General features: G+C 39.7%; 1 protein-coding gene across 1 annotated transcript in view; it reads right to left on the bottom strand.

Annotated features, from left to right (window-relative positions):
* Positions 1–210: 210 nt before the first annotated feature.
* Positions 211–12,218, bottom strand: part of LOC136846587 (uncharacterized) — a 110,876-nt gene continuing 98,868 nt past the window's right edge. Inside the window, exon 2 of the mRNA XM_067117452.1 lies at positions 211–8,772. Coding sequence (XP_066973553.1) covers positions 3,614–8,758 — 5,145 coding nt within the window. The 5' untranslated portion in view covers positions 8,759–8,772 and the 3' untranslated portion in view covers positions 211–3,613. The remainder of the gene's footprint in view (positions 8,773–12,218) is intronic.

The raw sequence follows: 12,218 nt of genomic DNA, 5'->3' as shown, positions 1-12,218 counted from the left end.
ATATATATACATATATATATATATATATATATATATATATATATATATATATATATATATATATATATATATATATATATATTTTTTTTTTTTTTTTTAAGAATATCATCATTCGTTATCAGAATACTCGATTTCCCTTTTGCATCTTCTTACAGAGACGCAAAAAAAAAAAAATCATCACAACATCAAAGGAGAAAGAAAACACAGAAGATTTGTCAAACAATTTTTTTTCGTTCATTGTTTAACGTGACAATATTCAACGTGATCGACTTTGACTAGACAATTATTAATTTAATCAGTTTTTTTTCTAAAACGTCCTGACACTCTCCAGTCATCTTAAGGAAGAACAAAATGTAAACGAAAAGACAAAAAAAAATATATGTAAATGGGAGATTTGGTACAAATTGGTAATGCTATTTTTTTCTCATTAGGTTGACACCTACGTAAATGATTTCTGCTTTGCTAGTATGACTAGAAAATAAACAACTGAAATGATTAATAAAAAATAAAGATAATAACGAGCATGGCAGGTCGATGAAATATCTATGGCACACTTCTAAAGATACAAGTTTATGACCGTCAGTTTCCAAGAATGGAAACAATGACAGGTCCTTGATAATTGTTCATCTAATTCCTAACTCCATATAAAAAATGAATTTAGGTAGACTAAAAAAAATAATAATAATAAATACAAAGAGGTTAAAACAGAAGAGAGTATCCAGAACCCGAGTTAGTATTAAAAAATAATTGTAATATACATAACAAAATTTGTAAACAATTGTTTCAACCTGAGGACGTAACCTCGACAGGATTCGAATTTGTCATTCACAAAATAAGTTTCTCTTCGAGGGCGACGGGGGCCAATGGGGCGGCCCGTCCCACACTTGTTAGTTCTGACCAATCACCGTCGCCGGGACGTAACTCAGGTTGGAACTGACCTATCAACACAAATCTTACATATTCACTGACCTTGGAAACAGCCTACTGAGGATACTAACAATTTTGACTTGGAATGACCAGAATATATTAGTTGCATTTCATATAATCCACTCACAGATTTGAGCAAAAAAGAAAAAAAAAATAATCACATTGACTGTACAAAGCGCCATTGCATTTACATTGCAGGAGGAAAACTAACATTGTTCGGTTGGGCAATAAAGCATCTCTCATATTCATCATGACGGATCGCTCTATGGACCGCAGTAGCTAGAGGAAAAATCGAAACGAAGGACATTGCTCTGGAGTCAGAAAAAAAAGAAGCCACTTCAGAAGAGTTTCAGCAGAGCCTGTCGATATACACAGCATAGGTAACAGTATGGTATACAGTAACACCGTATATACACAGAGATTGGGTACTTATGGATTCACCCATGAATTGGTATACTGAACATTATGGCCTCGTTGGTATCTCTTTTCACGCAGACAGTTGACATGGATTAACACAGATTTTTCTTCGAGGGGAAAAAGGGCGTCGCGGTACGACATACATTCCAGAATATCTGGAACTAGAACTAACCATTTATGTCTTTTTTTTATGTCTCTTTTTTTCATTGCTTATGAACGGCGTTGTGTTGCGAGCGAGTACCATTGGATATTCGTATGATTTTACGAAACTGAGTTATTGTTAGATTAAGCCAGCCAAGTGCTGGCACGAGCTCTTGCCCGTAAAAAAAATCGAGTGGAGGTGATGTGCTTACAAGGCTGCTAAAAGAAATAAATAAGCAAGTAAATAAAGAAAATAAAAACCGTGCAAATATGTTAACTATTTAATTCAATGACTGAAGTAATGAACAATTTTATATGATATTGCTGAAACTATTTTTCTGCTGCTGTGAGGGACAACAGGGGTGTACAGCCACTCAATATAAGGATATGGCACCGTACACAGTCTTTATAACTGTAGTTACTCAGAATAACACACTGAATAGATTAATGTTTTGTCGTAATTGGAAACAAATTGCCAGAAATCTGTGATGTTGGAAAATCTCGCTTCCTGTTTTGTCACTCCTGAAGTGTCCAAAACTTTCTAGTAAACCTGCTGGATATTATCCACAATCACATTGGCACTTGTTCACTGACAATGAATCCAGAAAATTCTAATGAACTTCCTGGATGTTCTCTACAATCACAATGGCACTCGTTCACTGACAATGAATCAACTTTGCGCGCCTTTTTCTCCCCCGTACACAATACTGCACGTCCACATTGGCCTCTGGAATGAACGCAAACTGTCAGAGAGGCGTCAGCAATAGCCTCGCCAGAATCAACACAGTTTGAAACAACGAGGACCTTTATCTATGCTACTAAAGGCTACGAGCTACACTACACTGTACAATACACGTTTCTGGTTGTCTTTGCGAAGTCAGTTTCTACACCAGGTGGACAGTACACTCACAAACCTTTAAAAACCACACAAATGGAGTCCTCTTAACTAAGTATCAGCAAAGCCACCCTGCGAACGGTCAGACTTGCAAAGACAACCATCACCACCATCATCATGATCATCATTATCATTATCAGCATCATCATCTAGACTCAAATAAGTACTCCATAAATAAGAACGTCCATCCTAAATTTGTTATATAATTAAACTAATATTAACACACATCCAAATGACCTGTATACAATACTAAACCTTAGTTGAAGATATACATATAGATAATAATAATAGTTATAATAATTGTAATAATAATATGAAAGAAGAGTTATCGTTTATCCCTGACGGTCGGGCACAGGGCAGGGTAGGGGAAGGCCCCTTCAGCTGGCTGGACACCCACATATTCCGTTAGCAAGCTTTATTAATTGTTTAAAAATATCAGCTGATATATAAGAGACTGATCTATCTTGTTAATAAGGAAGGGTGTGCTTGTAGCTTGAGGGGAAGAAGCCCCTGATTTTTTTCGATAAAACTTTGGCTTCAGACCTTTCTTTACCATAGCTACTCTCTTGCAGTAAGTGCAAATGGTACAGAATCACTTTTAATCTGAAACACACCCTCTGTTCTCTGCATAATTAATTTGCAAGAGCAGAAAAATGAGATGAATACTTTGTCATTTGATAGATTGCAAAGGATACAAAGGAAGCTGAAGTTTTCATGTGTATTTTTGTAAAAAAAAAAAAATTGTTGGGGAGATATACAATGGAAAATACACATTCATGAATGCATTCAGATCTTTTATCATTTATTTACAAAACCAGTGGGGTCCACCTGATATAGCAAAGTGTTGGACACAACCAACGCCCCCACCCATCCTGTGCCCTCACAACCCAGGCCACCCACCATCAGAATCAAGATACTACTCTTGAAATAGGTAATGGGAAGTTTCCCGGTTTTGATTGGTACTGAGGTACAGTGATATAGAGGAAATTACGGGGTGAACAGCAGGCCACGCTGGACAGTAACCACTTCATATCATCTCATCCGAACTGTAGAAGGAATAGCTTCTCCTACAGATGCGAACGTGTAGCACCTGTATGGTGTGTTAGTCAGCGAGGCACTGCAGTCCACAGGGCAGCACCTCAAGCTGTGTAGAACTCAAGTTGAGCCCAGCCCGTGATTGTACTTTGTAGAAGAGCAAGACCCTGAGTTATGGTGCGCCAGTAGACGCGAAGCTCACGCTGGAGTGAGACTAAAGGAGACAGTTAGAGGATGCTGAACACGGCGTGCTACAGGAAGGTATACCAGTGATGGTACAAACTGACATTCAGAAAGAGTATGCTTTTCATTTCTTCCTTCCTCACCATCACCATCTTCACCACTTTCATTATTTAACAAAAAAGGTTGCATTACAAACCGTCCAGCAGTTTTTGGCTTAGTTGGAGTAGCATGACTAGTTGGAACACTAGGTCCTGTGCGATGTTGCTCTCTTATATGCTGCCTAAGTGCTGTAAGCCGTCTCGCAACTGCACCACATTTTCTGCATTTATATAGCCTGCGTTGAACAGCTGGTCGACCTAACCATGTTCCTCGTGCCCTTGGGTTGTGAGTGGCATGCACATGAGTTAGGCACAATACTCTTGACTTGAATTTTCTTCCACACTGTGAGCAACGCCACCTCTTTTTATGTCTTCTTGGTTTGGTCTGCGCTTCTACAAACTCATCCTTGTTCATTGAAGGTTCATATGGTCCCTGTGTGTTTGACTCTGAAGATAATGTTTCTTTTTCAAACAGAGGCTTTAAAAGACCTTGAAGTTGATGCTGTAATAAATGGTGCTGATAAGCTTCAAAGTTTGGTAATACTTGTGAGCATAATGGACATGGGATAGTCTGTCCTAATACTCCGGGAAGGGATGGCATACCTTGAGCATGTGTATGTGCATGAGCAACCAAAAGTGCTGGTGTAGAAGTTGTGAATGGACATAATGAGCACTGTAAAGGATGTGCTTTAGCCTCCTCTGATGCTGCTGCTGTGCGTTGCGCAGATTCCATAATACTTTCATGTGTGCCATGGTTCTTTATAACATGAAGTTGGAGAGAAACTAAATCAGGCAAACACTGGCCACAAATACTGCAGGATGGACCACGTTTTTGGATAGGCTCTCGAGGTACCATAGTGGCTTCTATTTCACGCCATTTTTCCTTTCCTATATCATCATGATCGCTAGTTAAATGAGTCTTTAACCATTTTCGATTCTTAAATAAACGAGGACAAAGAGGACATGATTCTATCTCTGACCTATCAATTCCCTCTCCTTCCTCCCTACCTTCTTCTACTAGGCCATGAGTGTTTTGTTTATGAACTCGCAAGAAATATTTGCTGCAAAGCTCTTTGTTGCATAGATCACATGTTACCCCACCAGACACTCCATTTTCTAAGTTGATTCCGTGCATTTTTAACATGTGCGTTTTCATAAAGTACTTATTGCAGAGTTCCTTATTACATATTTCACAATATGAGCGAGAAGTAGATTGGGGCTTTCTGTCTTCTCGACTCTCTACTTCTGCTCGTATTCTTTCCATGAAGGATGCAGGAGGAGCAGGAGGTGTGAACACACCATGAGTACTTAGCATGTGCTGTTGTAGAATATAACGAGAGAAGAAATCCTTCTTACAGAGATTACAAAATGCCTGGTTTTCCCCTGAAGGTGTAGTAGGGGAAGATGATTTGGGATTAGGTTCACATGGGGTTTTGGGAGTTTGCGCTCCTTCACTTGCTGGAGTAGATACAGAAACATCTTCATTCCCAAGAATGCCATGTTCTGTCATCATGTGAGCTCTCAAAAAGTATTTATTTCCAACATCTTTGTTACAAAGTCGACACCTCAGGCTCATCTCTCCTTGACGATTTAGTTGTAGTATCATGGACTGTAACTTTCTTAAGTCTTCACTGGCATCAGATTCACCAGATCCTGCTGATTCAATAACAGATGGACGAGGTATTTCTTCTGGTCTTTCTATCTCTCCTTCTTCTGAGGTACTTTCACTCATTCTTTTCTCATGATCAAACTGCAGTTGTTCTTTTTCTTCTTCTCTCTGATATTGAAATTTATCATGATGTTCTTGTAGACGTCTTTGGTGCTCTTGTACTTTAGCTTTATGCTGTTGTTGTTGATGATGCTGCTGTCTTGCTTGTTGTTGGGCATGTAATGCTAACTGGCGGAGTTGTTCATGTGGAGATGGTTGAGGATGAAGAGCAAGTTGCTCATGCTGCACTGCTTCTTGTCCAGGACCATGGAAATAGTACTTGTGCATCTGTAAAAGATATGGGCTAGGGAAAGGTCTACGACAAAGTTCACACTCAAGATCACCTTCAATATCTGGGAGGGCAGGGCGTAAATCAAAAGCTTGACGTTCTAGTAGACGAGCTAAGTTAAGATGAGAATTATCTTTATGTTGAGCCTTGGACCTGTCTGAAAATTCTGGTGTGTATATACCATGTTTTTTAATACGATGAGTGCGAAGAAAATATTTGTTGCAAAACTCTTTGCAGCAAAGTTCACAGAAGGCATCAGGATTTATAACACCTAACTGTCTAAGCTGTTCAGGAGTAAATTTAGTGCCAGGTGGGGCTTGAACCATTGCTGGCTGCCCTACTCTTGCAATAATTCCTGTATCTCTAGAGTTATCATCAGCACTACTACTCCCTGGAGTTCTGTGTCCTTCCCTACTAGGATCCCTGTTTATCTCACGACCATCCATTGGTTCTTCACGGCTTTCATAGCTACTTCCTTCTTGCCCTACAGATCTAACATCACAGCCTTCATTTCTGCTATCTTTGTGCCTGCTACCTCCTCCTTCAGTACTTCTTTCATCTCTCTCCAGAAACTTATCCTGATCTTCAGCTGGTCCTCTGTTTTCTGGTGATTTCTCAAGATTAGTGGTTTCTTTGTTAGTTATAGTTACTTGCCCTTCTTCTAAGGAGTCTGGTTCTGTGGAATTTCTGTCGGTTTCAAAATGATTTTTTTCATGAGTTATCTTTTCTTCATTCTGTTTGTCACTGTTATGTTGTACACTATCACCCTCTTGGCTCTCTTGCTTAATTTCTAATTGGTGCAGGTGTTTCATATCTGATTGATTTTCACGTTCTCTCTCATGCATTCCCATTTCTAATTGCTGTTCTCTCAACATCATTAATTCCCTTTCTCTCTCTCTTTCCCATTGCAAATGTGCTTGTTCCCTTTGTTGGTCTTCTCTTTGCTGGTGTTCTCTTTCTCGAGCTTGCAATTCGCGATCTTGTTCAAGTTTAATAAATTGACGTTCCCTTTCTCTTTGATGTTCCAAAGCTTTCTGTCGCATTTCCCAGTCCCGATGATGTTGTTCTCTTATTGCCTGAATGTCGTTTTTATCTAGTGGAAATTCATTTGTATCAGAAACATTGCCAATTGAAGGTAATCTACCCCTGCCACTGTGCTTGTCATGATGGTCGCCTCTATGATTATCTTCATTATTCCATGGCTCATTCCTATGGAAGTCCTGGTTATTCACTAGATCTGAAGAGTTTTCCTTTGCTGATTCCCTGTGGGGATCATTTCTTGGTATTTCTCGAACCCCATCCCAAGGTGAGCCCAAAGGCCTATCCCAAGGACTTCGAATAGGACCATCTTTTGATTCTCTGATATCTCTTGGAACTTCACCATCCCAGGATTCTCTGCTTACTTCACGAGGGTCTTTCATTGCATCCCAGGGGCTGAAATAGTCTCGCAATTCCCTGTGATCTGGAAAGTCTTTGCGTGACTCTTTTGGTGTAGGAGTCCTTGGATTCCTTGCTGTTTGAGGAGATGTATTGTGAGGTGAAGGCAGAGGCGCAACAATATGAGGGCCATGTGCTTGTAGTTTATGGGCATTGAGAGCTACACGACCACCAATGTCTCTGCGGCAAGCATCACACCACCCTTCTGGGCGATCTGGAGCTACTCTGGGAGGAATCTGACCATGATTTTTTGGCTTAATAACTACATCAATGCTAATGCCATGAATTTTTGCCTTGTGACGTTTCAGAAAGTATTTATTACAGAATTCTTTTTGACACAATTCACAGTAGGCTTCCAAGTTAATAACACCCCCTGTTTTATTACTAGCACTAGAGTCTTTGTTTGCTGACATCATTTTGTTAGCACTGTGTTGTGTTGGCAATAAAGGACGAAGTGGGAGGGTGTTCATATTAGCTGTTATGAAAGCACCAGCATATGGTGACCCAGGTATATTTCCTGCACTAATGCTAGGGCCTAGTGGTGAAGTTAGGGGAACTGTGGGACCAAGAGGAGTAGAATGCCCAGAAGGAATACCTGTGGGAGAGCTACTAACTTCAGGGGAGTATATTCCGTGTTTATTTGCTTTATGAGTTTTCAGGAAATATTTGTTACAGAATTCTTTATGGCACAGTTCACAATATGCTTCTTGGTTAAATATTCGATTTTGTTGGCCACTAGAAGAAGAGGGAGAGGAAGTCTGCTGTGAATGGGGAATACCATGATACCTCTCATGTTCTGGATGTATAAAAGGTAATAAAAATGGAGGAGGTCCTAATGGTAGAAGATTAGGCAAACTAAGCTTTACATCATTAAATGAAGGCGGCATGGGTACACTAGTTGGTGGACTAAATCCTCCATGATGCCTAGAAGATGGGCGATCATCCCACTTAGGACTAGAAAGATTGAGAGGAGTGCCCTCGCTCTCTCGAATTCTTTGTTCACCTGGTTCCAATTCAAGCTTCATGTGCTGTTGATGACGCTGTTGTTGATGCTGACGAGTCACATCATCATTCAACAGTTGCCCAATGTGCTCTTCAATGATGTGACGCCTGAGACTGTCTTCGGTAGGGACCTCTAAGTTGCAGTGTTGGCAAGTAATATTGTCATCACCTTCTGCTGATGGATTTGACATTTCAGAGTCAAACTGTGCTTCCTCTTGTTTACTAGCAGCAGTTTCCTGTGTGACACCAGGTTCTCCTTGAGGTGTAGGAAGGCGAACAGGTTTACTCTGCTTACGCCTCTTCTTAGCTGACGCTGAAAGCTGCTGTTCCTCTCCTAATGATCTGTAATAGTTGGATATTGGATCGTTTAGACTTCCCTCGTCGTCTTCTGTTGTGACGTCTCCTCCAGAGGTGGAAACGTCGTGCGCATCAACTTCACTGCTGAAATGAGAAGTCACGCCCTGGAAGTGGGCATGCAGGTAGGAGTGATGGTTTGGAGTAGGTTCTTCACCTGTGCTGTTGGGAGATCCTGGGTGATTGTTAGAATCCCCAGAGTTCTGAGACGTAGCACCACGAGACACCACTAAAGCCTCCAGCAGCCCTGCATTCAGTGCTGCTGATGCCATTTTACCGCCACCACCTGCAACAGAAAGAGCAAAACATTAGACTACTTTATCATTATGATTGGCAATTTACTTTATCATTATGATTGACAGTTTTTTATACGTAATTTCTATCTCGTGTAAATTGTGCCTGTGATTAGCTTTAAAAGATGGCCAACTGTTTGAGGAAATTCATATAAAACGTTTCGTGTAAGTTGTGGGTAAACTTTAATAGGTGCCCAACTATTCAAATAAATAATAAAATTAACCCTTTCTTAACATTCGTGCAAATGCAGACTAAAACTCTAATAAGCCTGACCAAAATGGCTAAATACTTTTTCTCTTGCATTAGGTACGTTTGACCATTCAGAAAGATTTCTTCTAGTTAACGATACTCAATTTAAGAGGGATATTCTTGTTTTCCTAAAGAGATCTCCAACGAAAGATTTAAGTCATCAAAAGCAAGAATGTCGAAATATGACGTTATGTACGTTCATAAAATGCTGCCAATTATCTGTCTGTAAACACGTGTATAGAAGCTATAATAAAATTATGTAAGCAGTCCGTGATTCTTGACACCATTCGCTCATTATCCATTGTTCAACAAAACCGACAGAGGCGAAATAATGAAAGCTGAAACGCACCAACAGCTGCAAAATGAGAAGACAGGCGTTCATTCGAATATCCTGTTGAATTTCCATTAATTATTCAACTGAATTCCTGAACGTGGGGAACCATCCGCATGCAGCTGTCAATCTCCGATCGGGACAAAGTTAGCTTGTTTTTTCCAGACAACTGGTGTGACGAATTACCCTTTGATTACCTTACTGCAATAAATAAATGAATAAATATGTATGATGTACACATTTGTTCGTCTACTGTTCTACAGATATACTGTTTTTGCTCCTCTGATGTGAGTGTCAAGTTGTGAGATAAGAAAATGGATGGGAATGGAGTGTGGAATTTTTGCTAATCAGCAGGAAATAAACTTAATTACATATGGGAAAATGGTTTCAGAAGCCGTTTGACTGGCGTTGGATTCACTCATTAAGGCGCAGTTTAACCATATTTATTCAGCTACAATGTTTCAGAAGAGGCACGGAATGAGGTAAAGGTGTTTAGACTGAGACAGATATTCCCGAACAGAAATCTGAAAGGAAGAACAGAGTACGTGACATCATTTATGTGAACTGGCGTCTCAACGCCAGTGGTCAGTGACACCGATATTAATAACTAGGAAAATGTAAGACTTAATGGACAAAAAAAAAAAAAAAACACAGAAATAAACTTAAACATTTAATGCACTGCTTCCAAAGGATCACGGGCAAAACTCTAAAGGACAAACGGTAACCCAGGCACGCATGAACGAAAGGAACAAAGACATAAAATGTTAGTGGTTATGAATATATTTCAAAAATAGAATTCAGTTTTATTACGTGTAACGCACAAACACTTACACTGATCACAAACACACAGGAAAAATCACAATCACAAACCACGTCTGGACGCGCATATTCAGCAAGCGCTTTCCGAATATCATATACACACAGTCTGCAAGCAATAACCACATACAGAAGCATAGTCACACACACGCACACGCCAAAAAATCAAACACGAATGCGCATTCAGAACAACCCACGAACAAGCATACACTAAACACATGCGCCTCAGTACTCAAAAGGTAGTCCCGGGCTAACAACACACACAGGTGATATGCATTGAGTTCGCTGCCCTGTAAAATGTAAACCCGCAATAAAATGAAAACAGCCAAGAGTAGAATGTTAATATTGCTTCAGTTTTTCATCTTTTTTCAGTTTCGACGTTCAGTTTTTTTATTTAAATTAATAACAAGGCCTTGTCTTCGAAACTATACACGGACGTAAAGCGCGCAAACGGTTATTAATTCAGAAATTCAAGTTATTAATTCAAAATTCTAAGTTAAAACTATAAACAGTCGCGTGGTAGAACAAAGATGCCATTTAAACGCCTAAACCGAATCGAAGTCTCTTGTCTGTCTGTCTGTCCGTCTGTCTGTCTGTTGTCTCTGTAAAGACCAAGGCACACGCAGCCTGGAACAACGTCAACTGAATTAATAATGGCACTTACGCAACTCAATTTACTTCCGTAATAATGACCCGGTGTTTCTCACTCATTTAAAATGTTTCTCGTTACTGTGAACTCCTAATGGCCCGGAGTTAGATAGATGTCACGCTAACGCTTCACTGAACTGGGATGACGCAATTTTTTTTTTTTTTTTTTTTTTTTTTTTTTTCGAGAGGGAGGGGCGGGGATACAGGGGTTGTTATCATCAACACCTTACTCGTCTTGTCGTTAACACACACGCATATTAAGTTTTCCTGAAGAGATCTTTTAACGAGAGATTTAAGTCATCAAGAGCAAGGATGGCGAAATATGGCGTTATATATATACGTTCATAAGAACCTGTCAATTTTCTGTCGGTAAACACGTGTATAAATGCATGACTTTGGAAAGAGCTAGTGAAATTCCCCATGACTCAGTGTAATAGATTTTTTTTATTAGCACAAGGATGTTTCAAAAAATATATACTTAAAGTTAAAATTTACCGTCACAAAAAAAGGAAATCTTAATTCTTTATTTGCGTGTGTTTGTGCGTGAGAGAGAGAGAGAGAGAGAGAGAGAGTGTGTGTGTGTTAGATTAAGTGCATAGGAAACAAGGATTGTTTTTATTCATCCATCCGGACAATCTCCCAGCTATCTGCGCTAAAAATGATAGGAATTAGAAATTAAATGCTAGAATCAGGAATTCTATAGGTATCGGAACTTAGGTTCTAGCATTCGGAAATTCAATTGGAACCGGAATTGGGATATAAGATTTAGGCCAAAGGCCAACCGCTGGTACCTACGAGGTCACTCAGCGTTGAAAGGAAAACAGAGTAAAGGTTTTAAAGGTGTCACAGAAGGAAAGCCTCGCAGTTGCACAACGAAACAACTGCTAGGAGAGGGTGGAAAATAAGATGGAAGAAGGAGAATAAAAACGGAGGTACAGTAAAAGGAATGAAAGGGGTTGCAGCGCAAAAGCTTTCAGAACCTGACCTCCTTCAACACGTTATGCTGTTATTTCCACATAGCATCGTCTGCTGTTATAATGAAAGCTGTATCGCGCACCACCTGGTGTTCTGGCACCGAATTGCAAACACACGTGATTAACAGATGTCGTATCTGTTTTAAGCCTCAATTGTCTGTAATAAACACTACCAGTACGTCGATAGTTGCACATTTATCTCTAACAAATACCGCCATCAAGCAACTCAATATCCTAGGACAGACATCATAACATTTATCGTTAAAGAGAAAAGAAACATTGTCGAAAACAAAGCAAGTCGTTTACATACAATTCGAATAAGGCCTCTTCTAAGAAGCTACGCAAATGAAAGTAAGAATAAGGAGTATAAACTGTGTCATGTGTTGCAAAATAAAGTAACTACCTGCTCACTTTGAGATG

This window comes from Macrobrachium rosenbergii, chromosome 15 (assembly GCF_040412425.1).
Source record: "Macrobrachium rosenbergii isolate ZJJX-2024 chromosome 15, ASM4041242v1, whole genome shotgun sequence".
Lineage (NCBI taxonomy): Eukaryota > Metazoa > Arthropoda > Malacostraca > Decapoda > Palaemonidae > Macrobrachium > Macrobrachium rosenbergii.
This window is presented reverse-complemented; position numbering and strand designations above follow the sequence as displayed.